General features: G+C 42.4%; 2 protein-coding genes across 3 annotated transcripts in view; both read right to left on the bottom strand.

Annotated features, from left to right (window-relative positions):
- SLC12A1 (solute carrier family 12 member 1) overlaps nt 1-3,131 on the bottom strand; it is a 47,525-nt gene extending 44,394 nt beyond the window's left edge. For both annotated transcript variants that reach the window (XM_009940247.2, XM_009940248.2), the window contains exon 1: nt 2,721-3,131. In XM_009940247.2, the coding sequence (XP_009938549.1) occupies nt 2,721-3,131 (411 nt within the window). The remainder of the gene's footprint in view (nt 1-2,720) is intronic.
- Nucleotides 3,132-9,583: 6,452 nt separating this feature from the next.
- CTXN2 (cortexin 2) lies at nt 9,584-14,369 on the bottom strand. Its single transcript, XM_075432245.1, has 2 exons — nt 14,246-14,369; nt 9,584-9,987 (listed from the first exon to the last, which is right to left on the bottom strand). Exon 2 carries the CDS (start codon nt 9,931-9,933, stop codon nt 9,685-9,687), a length of 249 nt encoding a protein of 82 aa, XP_075288360.1. The 5' UTR covers nt 9,934-9,987; nt 14,246-14,369; the 3' UTR covers nt 9,584-9,684.
- Nucleotides 14,370-15,729: the final 1,360 nt, after the last annotated feature.

Raw genomic sequence — 15,729 nt, 5'->3', positions numbered from 1 at the left:
ACAAAGCGAGTCCCTGGGACAGTCAGGAATAGACTCCAGCCATGCTAATGGCGGGCCGTTTGTTCCAGTGCTGTGGTTAGTGGCTCCCAGACCAGGGCCACAACTCGCATAAGGGCACAGCGAGTTGCCAGTGTAACAAAAATGCCATTACAACTGACATTCACCTTCCTATTTTGAGTGGCATACGATTATCCTTCTGTAAACTGGATACTGGAAAAAGCCTGGGAATGACCAAGCTAGATGATGCTCTTTTCTCTTACCTAACAATCCCAACCCTTGAAGAAATTTTCCTTTCATTTTATTCTGGGATGGAATCTGCCTTCTTTTTAATCTTCTTTAAGTGAAAGCCTTAAAACACCCTAAACAAATTTATCTAATTTTGTTTAAAATAAACAAACCATTGAGAAATGCAACAGCAAACCCCCTGAATTTTCTGGTAACAGACAAAACTGAAAATCCATAATGTGCTAATATTCAGCACATGTTCATTCGGCATTATGTTCAAAGTCAATATGATATTTTTCTCCTCTCTGGCCACTACCAAAGTAAATTATTTCTGTAAGAAGAAGTTTCTTTTGGGCATGGAAATGTGTTTAGTCCCTTCAGCAGAGCTTACACATCTGCAGATGAGTAGGGGTACCAAATTCGTATTCTTCCCTTTTCACATCCAATTTGCATTAATTTTTAGAAATAAATGATGACCACGTAACCTGTTTCTCCTTTCTATGTAAGCCATTTTATGCACATCTGTGGACACCTTAATTTAAATAAGTCAGGCCAAAACTAGGAGGCTGTCCTAATAAGATCCTAAAGAATCAGGTCCAAATTTCCTAATGGCTATTTTTTTCCTTGATTTCATTACTTTATATTAATCTTCCTTAGGACAGGCAAATCTCCACAGAACTGGAGTTTGAACAAGATCTCGACTAGCATCCAAAAATCAGATGCTTGTTCAAATTATTCAGACCTCATAAGTATGTAAAAGTTAGTGGAATGGTGATGAGAGCGTATTTTCTCTGGAGATTTCTCATTTCACTGTTGCCCAACACGGAAAAAGATTAGGGGTTTTTGCTGCATATTGACAGTTTTAATCTGAGTTGGACCATAGAGGTGATCTCCCTTTCCAGCCCTGCCCTGACAAGTGCACAATTAAAAACCTCAAAAAAGGTTTGATTTTAGTTCTGTAAGTAGGTGTATCCTTTATCTCTCCTCTGCTTTTTACAGAGAACTTGGTGTTGTGGCCTAAGGGGAAAGAGTCTGGTTTTACCAAAGTGAGTAGAGTATCATATTATTCTGCTGTTTTGCAGTAGGTTTTTTAACAGTTTAATTGTTTCAAAGCACTTAAACTATTTGTTCTTGTCCCAGGAAGTTCTCATTACAGCTTTCCACACTATTTATTTTGAATGGAGGTGATTCTTCCACATCAAGCCTTAAAAGGTCTAGATAAGTGAACAGGCAGCAAAATTCACCTATCTACCTGTCTGAGGCAATAACACAGAAATTAGTGAAAATCTGGTATTTGAAACTTAGTATTACCAATTTCTCAAATTCTTTTCAGTGGAAGTTTTGAGTGTGCAAACCCGAAAAGGTTATACCTGACCAATGTATATTCTTCTGACAAGTAGCCATAGATGGTGACAGAAGTGAGGGTTATCATGATAAAAGGCATGTTTTGGTATCTCATTATTCATTTACTGTAGTGCCTATGGGGGGAGGGGGTGGGGGAAAGGAGCAAACAGGAAGAGTCTGCTAAGGGGAAGTTTTTTCCATAAAATCCATTGGTCTTATGTATTAATAATAAACTCCTACATTGTGTTAACCAAAAGTAGGTCCACTCAGAAGGGGAGAGGAGAAACAGCCCTAGAAAATCTTTCAAAGGCAGGCTAGCCAGTTGTATTCTGTTTGGTAGTTGTCTCTGCAAGTGTGTTTTACATGGACGTAGTCCCATCTATTACATGAGCAAAGTCTAAACAGCTCTTCTATGTAATAGATTAGGAGGAATTTAGCCAAATTATTCCTCCATAAATGCTTTCTCTGCAGTCATTCAAGAGGCTCGTCAGATTCTGTCCAAATTCATTGATATAATGAGCATGCAGGCCTAAATTCATTCACTGAATCAGTACCTGAACATGGTTGTCTGCTATCCCTCTTCTGAGCAAACACTTTCAACCTCAGCACCCTTGTCCTGATTCTTTCTTGCTGTTTGAATGGTTTGTTACAGCAATAAACAGGTAGTGCTTTGGATTTCTGATTAGTTGAAATTGCATTTATTGCACATAACATTTTTGTATTACTTATATATTAATGAATACAACAGAGGAATCTGTGAAACTTAATTATGCATTGATGTTAAATTCAGGTTTAGAATAAGTGTGAATTGTGTAGCTTCATTAAATTATGAATTGATATTCATTATCTGCCAACCTAACTCTTAAGTTAAACAGAAGAGATTCAGTAGTTTTAGACTTTTAGACAAGGTTAAGCTATGTTTTTTCTGCTAATCAAGTATATTACTATCACCTTTTAATAAAAATATTTGCTTTGAGCTGGGTACAGGGCAGAAAATATACTGCAGCTACCACATGAAATATGGTAAGCGATTACTTGTACTTTCTCTCTTGTGCAAGGTCCGTGAATTTAAGGACTTTCTCATATTAATAAACAGGATTAACAGCCTGGAAATGGAATAAAGAAAATCTGTATCTTTCCTTTTCACTTACCTTTGCCAGTTGTTCATGAATTTCTAATAAGCTTGGTCTGCTGAGCTTATTCCCACTGATGCTGCCAGTGTTTCTATAATAATCAATTTTTGGAACTGGGTCCACTGTGTTATGGCCGAAAGTTTGTAGATAATACATTTTAGTGTGAGTATCATAGGGATGTAAACTAGCTTCTGTTTTCTCCCCATTTTGAAGGAAATTGTCATATAATTCTCTTTTTCCTGGTCTGTAACTGATTCTTAGCCTGTTATGTGCTTCATCAGTAAAAGATGTTTCTTCATAATGTGGTGGGTCAGAGCCCACATCCTCTTGGGATGTTTCATTGTTGTCATGGCTTTCATTAATTATATTAACTTGAAACCGATTTGCATTTGGATCCAAGAATACATTTGGCGAATTATTCATTGACATCTTCAGGGATGCTGTAGACTTAGGTCACAACTAGTTAGTTGCAGCTACAGCAAAGGGTTTAGTGCTGTTGCATATGAAATCTTTGCTCTTAGAGTAACGAAGTTGTGAGAAATTTTTCTTGAAATCTTTAAGCAGTCTTCCTAATGTTGTCCACTGTGTTCCTGCCATAAAAAAATATAAATAAAACATTTCTGTTAACTTGCGCAGTTGAATAAATTTTCCACCATAAGCTCTCCCCCACGTCACCAAATATCCATGAGACTGTCATCCTATAACTTGTTGAAAAAATAATTGAGTCAAAGCTTGAGCTGGTGGGGATGTTTCCATCTGTGATGAATGCACTTGACCCCTTAACCAAACTAGTGGTATTTTGGTACAGGCTCCAGAGGAGGTAAAGGCCTAAGCCGTAAACAGGCCTCCTAACTAGCTCCTCTAGTTTCAATCTGTTCTCTGAAAGCCCACAAAGGAGCAGAGTGACACAGTGAGCATTGATGCCTATGAGCTTGGAACACCACTCATGCGATTAACACATGAATAGCGGGTGGCTTTTCCAAGACTCATTTGTCAAGGAACAAAGAAAGTTGTGGGTACAAGAAGTCTCATGCATACCTTTTCCATTGCATGTAATTAGACTACAAGCCAACCACTTTATTCCATAAATATGACAGCCTAAGTGAGCCTTCTTTGAGCTCTCCCAGCTAAGCAGCCTGGCTGCATGGTGGTGATCTCCCTTTGAGCTGGGACACCTCTCAAGGTTGCTCCTCGAGGCAGAGAGACCTTTTACCAACAGCAGATATTCAGTAAGCGACCGATATCGCGCATAACCTTGTAGTATGGTGACTTTGATTTTGTCTTGGTAGCTTTGATTTGTGCCTTGGTAGTTTTGAATCATTGTTCAAATGATTGTGTTGTACGGTAATAGAGCGAACCTTGCCATAGAACTTTGTTAAGTTGCACTTTTACAACATCGTATTAAACCCACTTTTGCTAACACCTTTGACAGTGATTCTTTAAGTGATCTAAATCACCCATTTGTGACAAATTGGCATAGTCAGCAGGATCCTGAATCAGGATTCTCAACGACATCTATTTAAAATGGGCTGTGGATCAGATTCAAAGTGCCTAAAAATTGATTTTCAAATATAGTATTTATTTTAATAGTGCAATGTTTAACTGAAGCTAGTGAAACTGTAGGCAGTACAAGAGATGTGACACAAGATTCTATGAAGTCCATTTACTGTTTAGGTTCCACTTAAGTATTATGATACCATGTATATTTCTGTCATAGATTAGAATTAAATTGGCATTAAAAGCTTGAATCAAATACATTTTTTAATCTAGGCTTTACATTTTCAGTAGTTCCAGAATGGTGACAATTTATGAGCAGGCAGTTAAGATATAGCAAATTGGTTTTTTTTATGTAATTAGAATTAATGTAATATGAAAGAATAAATAGACAACTGAAATAGATACAAAAATAGCATTGGGTTTCCTAAATTATTAGGTAGTAATTAGTAGTAGTAATTATTGAGAAATATTAACAATAGTCCTAGACATTGGAAGGTTCATAAAATTTTACACTCAATTTTACATTTGTATACTCAAAACACCCTTTAAGACGATTTGAAAGAAATTGTAGCCAGTCATAGAATCACGCAGGTTGGAAGGGACCTTGGGAGCTTATCTAGTCCAACCTCCCACTCAAAGCAGAGGGAACACTGAATGTAAATCAGGTTACTTAGGGCTTTGACTAGTCATGTCTTGATATCCTCTGAGGACAGATTCCACAGCCTGCCCTGTCAGCCTATTCTAATACTTAGTTGTCCTCATAGTGGTTTTTTTTTTCCTATATATCCAGTTGGAACCTTCAGTGTGTCACTCTGCCCATCATCTCTCACCCTCCTGCTTTGCACCTCAGTAAAGAGCATGGCTCTGCCTTGTCAGTAACCTCCTCGTAAGTACTGGGGAGGCTGCTTACATTCCCCTAATGCCTTTTCTTCTTCTGGTTAAACAAGCCTTATAGGGTGAATGCTCCTACCCTGACCATCTTGGTGGCCCTCCATCAGACACACACAAGTTTGTCTACATCTTTCTTACATGGGCAGGTGTGGGAGACAGGTAGACAAACTTAGAACCTGGGTTCCAGGTGCAGTCTGATGAGTGCTGAATAAAGGAGCATGATGACTTTGCTTGATCTGCTGGCTATGGTCCTGTTAACACAGCCCACAACACTGTTCACCTTCCTTGCTCCTACGGCATGGTGCTGACTTCTCTGTAGCCCTCTGCTCACCAGGTCCCTTCCAGGAGTGTTGCTCCCTGCCAGTGAGGCCCCAGCCTGTACGGTGCAGGGGTTTAGTCTGCCTGAGGTAGAGGATTTGCATTTGTCCTTGTTGACTGTCATGAGATTCCTGTTGGCCCCTTCCTTTAGCCTGTCTAGGTCCTTCTGGATGGCAGCCCATAGAGAGGGAACGTGTGATAGCTGTACGATCTGCTTCCCACCTCCACTTTCCCACACAGACCCCTCAAAAAGACAAACAAGCAAACAGAAACCCCAAGAGAAAAGGGGTACTTATATTTAAGGCCTTTAGTGGGTTAAGTACCTTGTAGCAACTTACGGGATGGTCTAGATGGAAATGAGCTATTGAAACAATGGCAACCCATATGTCTTGAACCAACTTGCAAGGAGATAAGGCAGCGTGACTGTATAGACCTGTATCATTCAGTGGGAGTCCAGGTCTGTTCAAAGTGACTAAAATGGAGCATGCTCAGACATTGAAACTCTGCAAGTGTATATAAAAGCAGAAAGTTTTAGAAAAAACATATCTACATAAAGGAATAGATGAGCTGAAAATCTGGGTAAATAAACCCATCAGAGGCATTTTTTAGTGTTTAGTGCTTTCACAAGAGGCTGGACTAGATCACCTCCGGAGATTTTTTCCAATTTAAATTTCTCAATGATTTTGTGAAATGCATTTGGCCCTTTGGCAGTGAAAGATAAAATACTGCATCAATATTTATACCTCAGCAGTGTAAATTTTCTCTAAAATCTCATATCAAAATTATAATTTGAAGCGCTGATAATCAAATGTCTTCCATCTTCAGTATGAGATACAGCTAAAGTATATTTTCTCACTTTTTCCATTGGCTATAGATAATATTCTGCTGTCACCTCTCTGCTGTGATACCACTTTATAACCCCCTCATATTTATGTTGGTTTTCCTGCTTAATGTTCTGTAAGCCTCACAGCAACATGTTACATTTATTTAGTTTATTTTACTCCTACTGGGTTTGGATGATCAATATTATTATTATTCCTCATACTACCTATTTCTGATCATAGATAGTGTTCTGCTTCCTTCAGCCTTTTAAAGTTGTAAGGAATTGTTTCATCTTCAGGCATGAAGGAGCAAAAACAAATCTCTTGTCATTACGGTCAGTGAAACTAGGTTTGTTTGCATCTCCATGACTGAGTGAAATCCTGACTCTTTGATGACAATGAGACTTTTGCTACCAAGTAAAATTACTCTCTAATGTCACCATCTTATTTCCATAATATTACTATTTTGCTAGGAAAAGAGAAGTCTCTTACCTTTCTGCTGTTCTTGAAAATAACGCTTTGATTTTCACAGTGTATTTCCAGAGGTGTCTCAACTGTTATTTGCCATTAATTTAGTGTTTAGTATTCTAGCATTACGCATCAATAATCAAGTTTACCTTATTCAGGATAATTTAACTTACTATTAAATCCCGTGGTTTTAGGGAAGGACAATCTGCCTCTTCTATTCATGTATATAGCATGTCCCTCTCTTTGAAGCATTACAGACTCTGCCTTATTGGCCAGATTTTTCTCCTGCTTAATATACTGAATAGACCATCCAATCCCTCTCTTTCAAAACATTTCTAGATGGTGATTTAGAGAGGCATTCTAGCTTGTTAACTATTAACCAGAAAATGTACCTATCCATTACAATTACTGGGTTTATGGTATTGCAAAATTTCTAAGGGGGCCTGAAAATACTTTTGTTATCTCCACTTCCCTCCCAGCTACACCTGATTCTGTGCACAGATCACGATCTCTCTATTTGTCAGTTCTGCGGGTATAGTAGTGGAGAGATAACGAGTGTTCAGGCTTCTGCTCAGCGAATTTTATGCAGAAGAGATTGCAGGAAGGTCAGCGGGATCAGAGATTGGTGGGTCCCCTTCTCCTACATGCATTTTTCAACCATTTGCTCCTAACCCCGTTCAAAGTTTTACCCTCTATAGTTAAGGAAAACCTTTGAAAAATTAAGTTCTGTGTATTCCTTCTGGGAAGGCTGACCCCGTTGTCTTTTGGGGGTGCAGAGAAGGGCAGGCAGGAAATGATGAAGCTTTGTAATCATGAGGGAATTTGATAATTGCTTCCAACAATAGACTGGGTCAAGAACAAAAGTAGTGAGACGGTATTGGGGTTCTTTGGGTATGTTTGCTGTGTTTGCTGCATAGTTTAGAGATAACTGAACTATATTTAACCCAGATAACTGAAGTACCTTCCGCACTCTAACCTGACAGCACTGAGCTCAGCTGTGCTGATTAGGTGTACGTAAAAAGAATGGCAGCGTCAGGTCTCTGCTGTGGATGATCCTATCCAGCAATAACAGATCACATGAATCAGTGTACTGATATCTACCTTTGATTTTGTGATTAAATTAACTAGGATAAATGCAATATACTGAATCTTTGAGGGTCTGGCGTTTTTTCTTATGCAGAACCTGAAGCAGTTTAAAAGCTCTTACATTCACAAAATTGTTTATGTTTTATAATTTAAATGAACCAGTGTAGATTAATGTTGCCTGTTCCTCTCTTACGCTCGTCAGACAGGAGATTCATCTCCTTCCCTGTACAACCAAGTATTTCGTGTTCCAAATGGCACTTGAGGTCTGCTGTTCCACTGGCTGCCTCTGCCTAGTGTATAGGGCAAAAAGGACAATATGTATTTTTCAGAATACGTGCAAAAGAAACCAACTGCTGTAACTGATCTCCTTGTCTTTGCTCCTCGTTGCAAACAGAGCTGTTTAGCAAAAGTGACAGTGCTTAAAATTCTGATGCCAACCTTCTTAAAAATGGAAAGGAATTTCTGTCAAGTACTGTCACGCTTGCTAAACAGCTGTGTATGTGAGGGTGACCTTGAATACCCATATCTGAGCTGCTGCTTTCACTGTTAGTTCTTCTGCCTTCACAGGATCTCCTCTGACCAATTCTTCAGTTTGACAGTCTAGATCATACCCTATGCACAGCTGTAGGAGCACAAACAGAAGAACCACCTGTGGAGAGGGGCTGGAGAGTAGAGAGATCTCCAGTCAGCTCTGGACCCTCGTCCCTTTCTGGGGCTGGATACAAATGGGTATGCAGCGTGACTGTCTCTGCTTTGGCCTTGCCAACCTGGTGCAATTACTGCTGGGAGCTGTTAACCAGTCAGTTCAAGTTCCAGTTTAAACCAAATCATCTTCCATAACCAAGTGGAGTAAAATATTGGCATGCCTTGACCAATTCAGCTAGACTGTAAGATTGGTTACTTAACATTTACTTTTTTTCTTTCACCTAAAATTTTTAATGATATGGGAGACATGGGTGGACTGGGAATGTGGTGCTGTTGGTTCAGACTGGAGTTCTGAGCAGGTAATATATTTTGTATTGCTGAATGTTTGTAGAATCAAAAATTCCCTTAATGATATTTACTTCCCTTCCACTAGTTCTGTTTGACTTTCTGTTGCTGTAGAGTAGGAGAAGGAAGACCTAGCAAAAAAAATGCTCTCACATGAGCAGGAAGGAATAGAACTACGCACTGTTTGCAGAGGACCACATCGAGTTTCACACAGGAGAAGGAACATACCGTTTCCGTATAAACAGTCAGTAGTACAGCACCTGCTCTTCTTGGAAGGTGAGAGATGAGTTAGGAACTGGTGTGATCGTTAGCTTTCCTGTTAGTTCCTTATTACTGGTAGTCCGTGGACCAACCCTTGTTCCTCTTATCTCCGCAACATAGACACGCACCTCTTGCAGGCACCTCCTCTGACCCACAACCATTTGTTGTCCTCCACTTCTGTATCCTCAGTTACAATACAAGCTTCTCATACAAGCACAGTCTCTGAGCTTCAGAAAATTGTGTCAAATGAGGAGGGGAGGGAGTTACCACTTAGGCATTCACCATTCATGAGCCTGTCTTTTCTCCTTTACCTTTCTCTCCAGCCTATCATGAGACACAGTAGAAATGAGATCCTCCTCTGAAGGGGCAGGTATCATCTAATTCTTAAAGTACTTTTTGGCCATGATAACTTTCTAGTGAGTTGTTTATTGTACTGTTTCTTTGCTTTTAACAATTTTTTATCTACCATTCCACTATTCCTGAAATAAAAGCAACATGTAGTGCCTTTTGAGTTTGCAACCAATATTTATTTAACAAAATGGATGCCACCAACGTATCTCCAAAATGCAGGTATGTATAATAAATGTAACAACATTTGGTTTCCAAAATGAAATCAACATCAAATTTAAGGCAAGATATTTTATGAGTTTTCATGCAAGAGCATATTCAAATGTTCCTTTATCCAACCCCTCAACTTCATCTTCCCAGGTAGAAGAAGGCATACTACTGTAGGGGTCTAGCAAGATTTTGAAGCATCTGATGATTAGAAGTCCCAAGAAAACACACAAAATCCCCACAAAGGCAAAGCCAGTTTTTTGTTCTAAAGTCAGGGGGAAGGCAGACATTTCGTTGACACTCATGCTGGCTGAAGTGTTGCTGCAGTAATTACTGCTCATCATTGGGCATCACATCCTGGTGACTCTGTGGGATTTTCACCTTGATTGCTTCTTTGCCTGCATAGAAAAGTAGAACCAGTTTGGTTAGGTCTAAATGGAGTGTGTATATCTGAGCTGTAGCATATGAACATTTGGAAATGAAAACCATCTTGGATTTTAGTTGTGTCCTGTTGTTTTTTCACATTTAAATTAATGTGATAAAATTGCAACTTTTAGCCTCTACACGCCATCCACTTACTGGCCTCTGTTAGGAGACAGTAAACTCACCATTTTCTGGCTTTCTATCTCCTCAAAACAGAGCAATTTCAGCACACAGCTGTTGCAAACGGCATTTTGTCAGACTGGGCACAAACCTACAGATTCTGATTAGGCAGTACTCACCAAAGTCTCTACCTGGAGAAACCAATATGTTTTCTGAAATGGCTTTACACCTCAGTCCTTAAACTAGTTAAACTCACATTGACCTCAAAGAGAATTTCAGCCAAATAATGTAGATGCTGCTCATATAATTCAGCTTATAGACCGTGATGTGTGCCCTATGGAGGCAGGATGCTCAAGCATCCTCATCCTGCCTTTGGAAGCAGGAGAGCTCTGTGTGTTTCCAGCCAGGAGAGACTTTTATTTTTGTCTTTTTAATGTATAGATTTTAGGTAGAGGTGGGAATCGTTTTGCTTTATTTTAGGTTTTCCATCAGATATTGAACTCCCATCTTTCTTTTGTTGCTATAGACAGCAGGAGACTTGGTAGGACTGGGACATCAGAAGTACCAAAGGACAAAGGCATTTTTAAGGTTGGATCTTGAGGTTTTTTGGCTCTTATTAGTACCTATTTAACTAACACGCCTCAGGGGAAAACTCTTTTTGTTAACAATTCAACCTTCTTGTCTTTCCCCCCAGGGAATTCCCAGTATCCATTTATTTCTTGGCAGAGTAATTAGGCTGCTCAGAGCTCTGTGCTGTCATGGCTACACTGCTTCAGGTACCTGCGCTGCTAGCCAGTTTAAAGGGAGCTCTAGTATCTTTACCCTGTACTGCAGTCATGGCTGAAAGTAGGCATATCCTGAGTCAGCCTGCAATTAATAACAACGGAAAAAGTAAAAATATGATTTGGTATTCCTGAGAAGACAGAAACGGACAGAACTTTTATCTTGTTTGGTGTCTCCTTTCTCACTTCAAAATTTGTCAGATTTTTTAATATTATCCTAAAGAATTAAAATTTTAAAACAAGGATTAAAAGGGCAAGGCACAAGTCTTTTTTCTTTTTACAACAACCCTCAATATAGTAGGTATTAAATAATATGGTTTTCTATTACAGTCTTTACACATTTGCCAGAGCTTAACAACCAACATTCTGTTTATTCCGTAGAGCTGTGTATGAGATCCTTCCTTGTTTTGAGTGACATTCTGCTCCTTGGGTCATGCTGTTTTAATTCCTGTTAAGTTGGAGAAAAGATACAGATATAGCCTATGGGAATTAGAAGCAATGTCAACAACAATATTTATTTTCTGAAAATATATCGTACATAAAATCCACCTGCTGTACAGATTTTCACTGGGCACACTTCCAATTTTTCTGTTAAGTTTGACCTTATGTAGGAAAAAAAAAATCACAGAAAGTTCAGTATCACAAATTTATGTCACAAATCAGTTGATTTGAACAAGAGCCAGTCAAGAAAAAAAGTTACCTTCCAAATGTCCTAGGACAATGGGTTATAAAAATTAAATTAGAGGCTTACAGGGGAAAAATTATAAGTAGAAACTACCTGGGAAAGGCAGAACCAAAAAACCCGATTTCGATCTTGAAAGACATGGAGAGAAATCTTAGGGACAGGCTGGCTGTGGAGAACCCTGCATTTGAGATGAGTCCAGAGAAATATGTATGTGTTTGAGGTGACATTTCTTTACCATAGAGAGTCATATTCCAAGAATATGACTTCCAGTCTTACTAATTTTGCAGGTTCCACTCTGGAATTAATGTGATTCATTTGTATATTATGTGCTTCTCAGGAAACATTATGGGACAGATCTCAGTGCAAAGCTTGACTGACGCTGAAACATGGGGTGGTAAGAAATGGATATTTTGGTCTTATGTGGCAGAGTTTGGCTGAAACAGCTGCATGAGAGAACAGCGGCCATTTTGCTTGTGGGGGGAGTTGGTTCTGGGAAGATCTAATATGCAGCTTTGTGTTCTTCTCTTCCTTGTCCTGAATTTCAGAAGTTGTAATTGAAGCCTTAAAGTTCACAGAACATTTTGCTCTAATTATGTATCCCCAAAACTGTGGTACCAAGACTGTCCTTGAGGGTCTTTTGATTGTTTTCACATTTTCATGCTGCATACAGGTTGGATGTCCTCTCCCAGTTAGTCAGATATCCTTTCATTTGCTGCAGTGTATATGTCAAGTCGTGAGTCAGAGGACTCTGAATGCTAACTAACATGGCCTGGATCCAAAAATCCTTGAAGATAACCTTTAGGACAGCATGATTTCGACAGGAATTATATCAGTTAGAATCTGCAGTTATTTTTTAGGGGCTGGCCTCAGACTGATCTCTCCTGCCTTTTTTTTATAGGTGAAGACTCTACTCATCCTTTGATTCATCGCCCGTATAAAATCATTGGCATAAAGAAAGGCTCCTTAACATCCTAATGTGAATTAAAAGGCCATTGGAGGCCCTTGTGAGGCCAGAAGAAACAACTGGAGTCGAAAGAAAATAGCAATGAGAGAAATAGCTTAGTGTGTAGACCACTGAGGTAAGGAGAATGGAGGTATGAACTGAGGGTGCTGGCTGCACCTGTGGAGGGTGAAGAGGAACACTGTGGACACTTAGCGTTGTGAGGTGGCTGGAAGAAAGATACTGAAATTATATATATATATATCTATATATCCCAACTCTGCCAATGTTTGGTGTGGACTGAAGATCCCAGCCCCAGCTATTTGGTGGTTCGGGTGTCGCTTTCTTCAGACCTAGCCTTCAACCTCATGTTTTCAGATACTGACAAGATTAAGAAAGTAGCCAGTGAGTGTTAAAGACTTCCTCTGTAATCTTCCTTGTATTTTGGGTTTCAGTCCTTCTGTCATAGAACCCCCTACAGATTTTTTTTTAATGGCTCGATACTGGAAATGAGTACCTTTAACATCTGCTCGAGCTGGGAGCATTCATCCTCTTGGCATGATTAAGCCTCAGGTGCCTGAAAACTCACTTCATAAACGATAGTGTGTAACAAAATGGACTAAATCAGTCGCCATCTGTTCTCCCCTTGGATGTCTGCAGCCCAGCTGCTGGTTCACGGATCTGGTCATCCTGAATGTACTTCAAACTGCTTCAGTCCTAGGCTTGAGTGACAGCAAACCTGACTTGAAAAGGTGTTGGTGTGGTTAGGGACAGAAGCAGGCATCCTCTGGGAGTTTCAGAAGCACCTCATTTGCACTTAACTGTCTGGTCAAGGAAACCAAACTGTATTCCAGGGATGCTATTACAGGAATTGGGCATAGGAGGTAGTAGGGTGAAAGGATGAGCAATGGAGAAGACCTAATGAAACTGAAATCAACATGAATTTGGAATTCTCCACAAGGTCTGAACTATCTGAGTTAATAACGTATGGCTAGAAATGCTGCAAAATGAGCTCTGTAACCATACAGCCAACCTGTCATGCTCATGTGCACATTGCGTGCCTGTTTTCTCAAAATTTCAGGGGAGAAGACTCTCTCTTCAGGCTGAGGTTTCAAGGATCAGGCACAGAGTGGTGTAAGGTAGGAAGGCCAGGGCACAGATGCCCAGCAACCAAAGGCACGGCTAACTGTTCTGCAAGGACAGCAAAGCCCCACAAAACCAGGCAGTGTTTCCGCAGCACGGCAGCTCAGGGTGCAGGCAACGCTTTTTCACGTAAGCGGCGTCCCCCTGCGAGGAAACAGCAGCCGGGCAGTGACATTTCCAGCCTTCGGCCAAGCCATGAATTGCAGAAACCAGATTTTATCCTCCGTAAATACACAAGCCTGGAGCCTCCATCGGACAAAAGCCCCTGAGAATTCGTCCGTGTGGTCCAGACTTGGGTGATGCAGGGAGGCTGGCGAGTGAAGCGCTCGCTAGCACCGTCCTCGGCCGGTGGAGGTGGACCAGCGCTGTCCGCTTCCCCGGGGACGGAGCCCGCAGCGCGGCTGTTGCCGTCGGACGGCGCGCACGCCCCGCGCTGCCGCCGGCCCCGTTCCCCGGGAGCGCGGCTCCGCGCGTTCCCCCCCGCTGCCCCCCGCCCCGGCTCGGGCCGCCCCGCCGCGCCGCGCTGCCTCCCGCCGCCCCGGCCCGCCGCCCGCGCTACGAACCCTGCTCCTCCTCCGCGCCCGCGCTGCCCATGGTGGCGGGGCGCGGGGCTTCCCGCGGCCGCGGGCCCGGCTCGCCTCCTGTTCAGCGGCCGGGCTGGAGCCGCGGCGCTCGGCCGGGCTCCCCCGCCGCCCGCGGGGATGCTCAGACCGCCCTAATTAAAAAATTCCACGCGGCCGCCGCCGCCTGCTGCTCGCCGCCCGCCCCCTTCCACCGCTGTGCAGCCGCGCTCGGCTCCAGCCCCCCCCGCAAGGATCGAACCCAGGAGCGTGGAAACTTCCCGCACAGCACTACGTGCGGCGCATCGGTAAGGGCCCGGGCTGCCGGGCGGCCCTGCCCCCCCCCCCCCCCTTCCTCCTCCTCCTCCTCCTCCTCCTCCTCCCCCTCCCCGCCGCTCGGGCCGGCAGCGGGGCCGCGGCGGCTGGGCGGTCCTGACGGCGGCGGGGGCCGGGGCCGTTCCGCTGGCCCGGGGGCTGCAGCCGGCGGGGCTCGGCGCGCCGGTGCCGAGCTGAAGGCCTCCGGGGTGCACCTGCCTCGGGGTCTCCCGGTAGCTTGAGCGGTCATAACGGTTACAGCACCGGGGGCCGGTGCGGGAGCCTCGCCCTCCCTTGGTATCCCTCTGTTAGCCGATGCGGGCTGCGGGCTAGAGGCTGCTGTTCCCCACAGCAGCAGGTGGTTGAGGTGGGCGAGGAAAGAGGATTTCTCTTCCCAAAGCTGCGTGTTGCACTAATAAACAGCAAATCTGTTTTAACCGATGGCGATTCCGTGTTGGTTGGCTGCCCTGGTGAACACCGCGCTGCAGGGCTGCATCCCAATGCCGTGCACCGTGAGGTGCTTGAGGGCTACTGTAGAGCGACTGGCAGAATTTGTTCTGTGGAAAACAATTTAAAAACTCCACCTGTTTCTGGCTATGTGCGATAACACGAGGATAGGTTGAACCCTTTTCTTCCTAATACGAGCTGGGAAAAGGATTTTCCGTTGCCTGACATTTTAATGCCCGATTCTTCTGCTGTGTCTGCAGTGGGCTTCTAAGCGCTGGGTAGTCTCAAAAAAATGCTTTCTCCTGCTAGCAGAACTAATGGTTAAACTGACGGTTAACTATGCGCTCGCTAATGGTTATTAACTTGATCTTTTAATGTTGCAGCATCAGTCATGTGTTAAATAACGTCTGCTGCTGAAGTTGTAAGTCAAGTTAATTTTTGAAGTGCCTCTCATTTAAAGATCTGTGAAGTCTTTATAAATAGATTGTTTTAAATAGGGTAAGATTGTGCTTTCAGAATACGTATATAAGGAGCCTCTTCTGTTCCTAAGGAGCTCTAGTTTTCTTTTTTAGCCCTGTCCCTGATTTACTTGGGGCCCCACAAAGGTCTCTTGCTAGAGGGAAACAGCTGTGGCTTTGGATTTGGGGATTAGCAAACACACAAAGGCTCAGAATTTCATGGTGCCCCCTCAACCTAGCACAACTGTTTTGGGAGAGTGACATAAA

Source organism: Opisthocomus hoazin, chromosome 10 (assembly GCF_030867145.1).
Source record: "Opisthocomus hoazin isolate bOpiHoa1 chromosome 10, bOpiHoa1.hap1, whole genome shotgun sequence".
Lineage (NCBI taxonomy): Eukaryota > Metazoa > Chordata > Aves > Opisthocomiformes > Opisthocomidae > Opisthocomus > Opisthocomus hoazin.
Note: the sequence above shows the minus strand (reverse complement) of the source record. Positions and strands in the feature narration are given on the sequence as shown.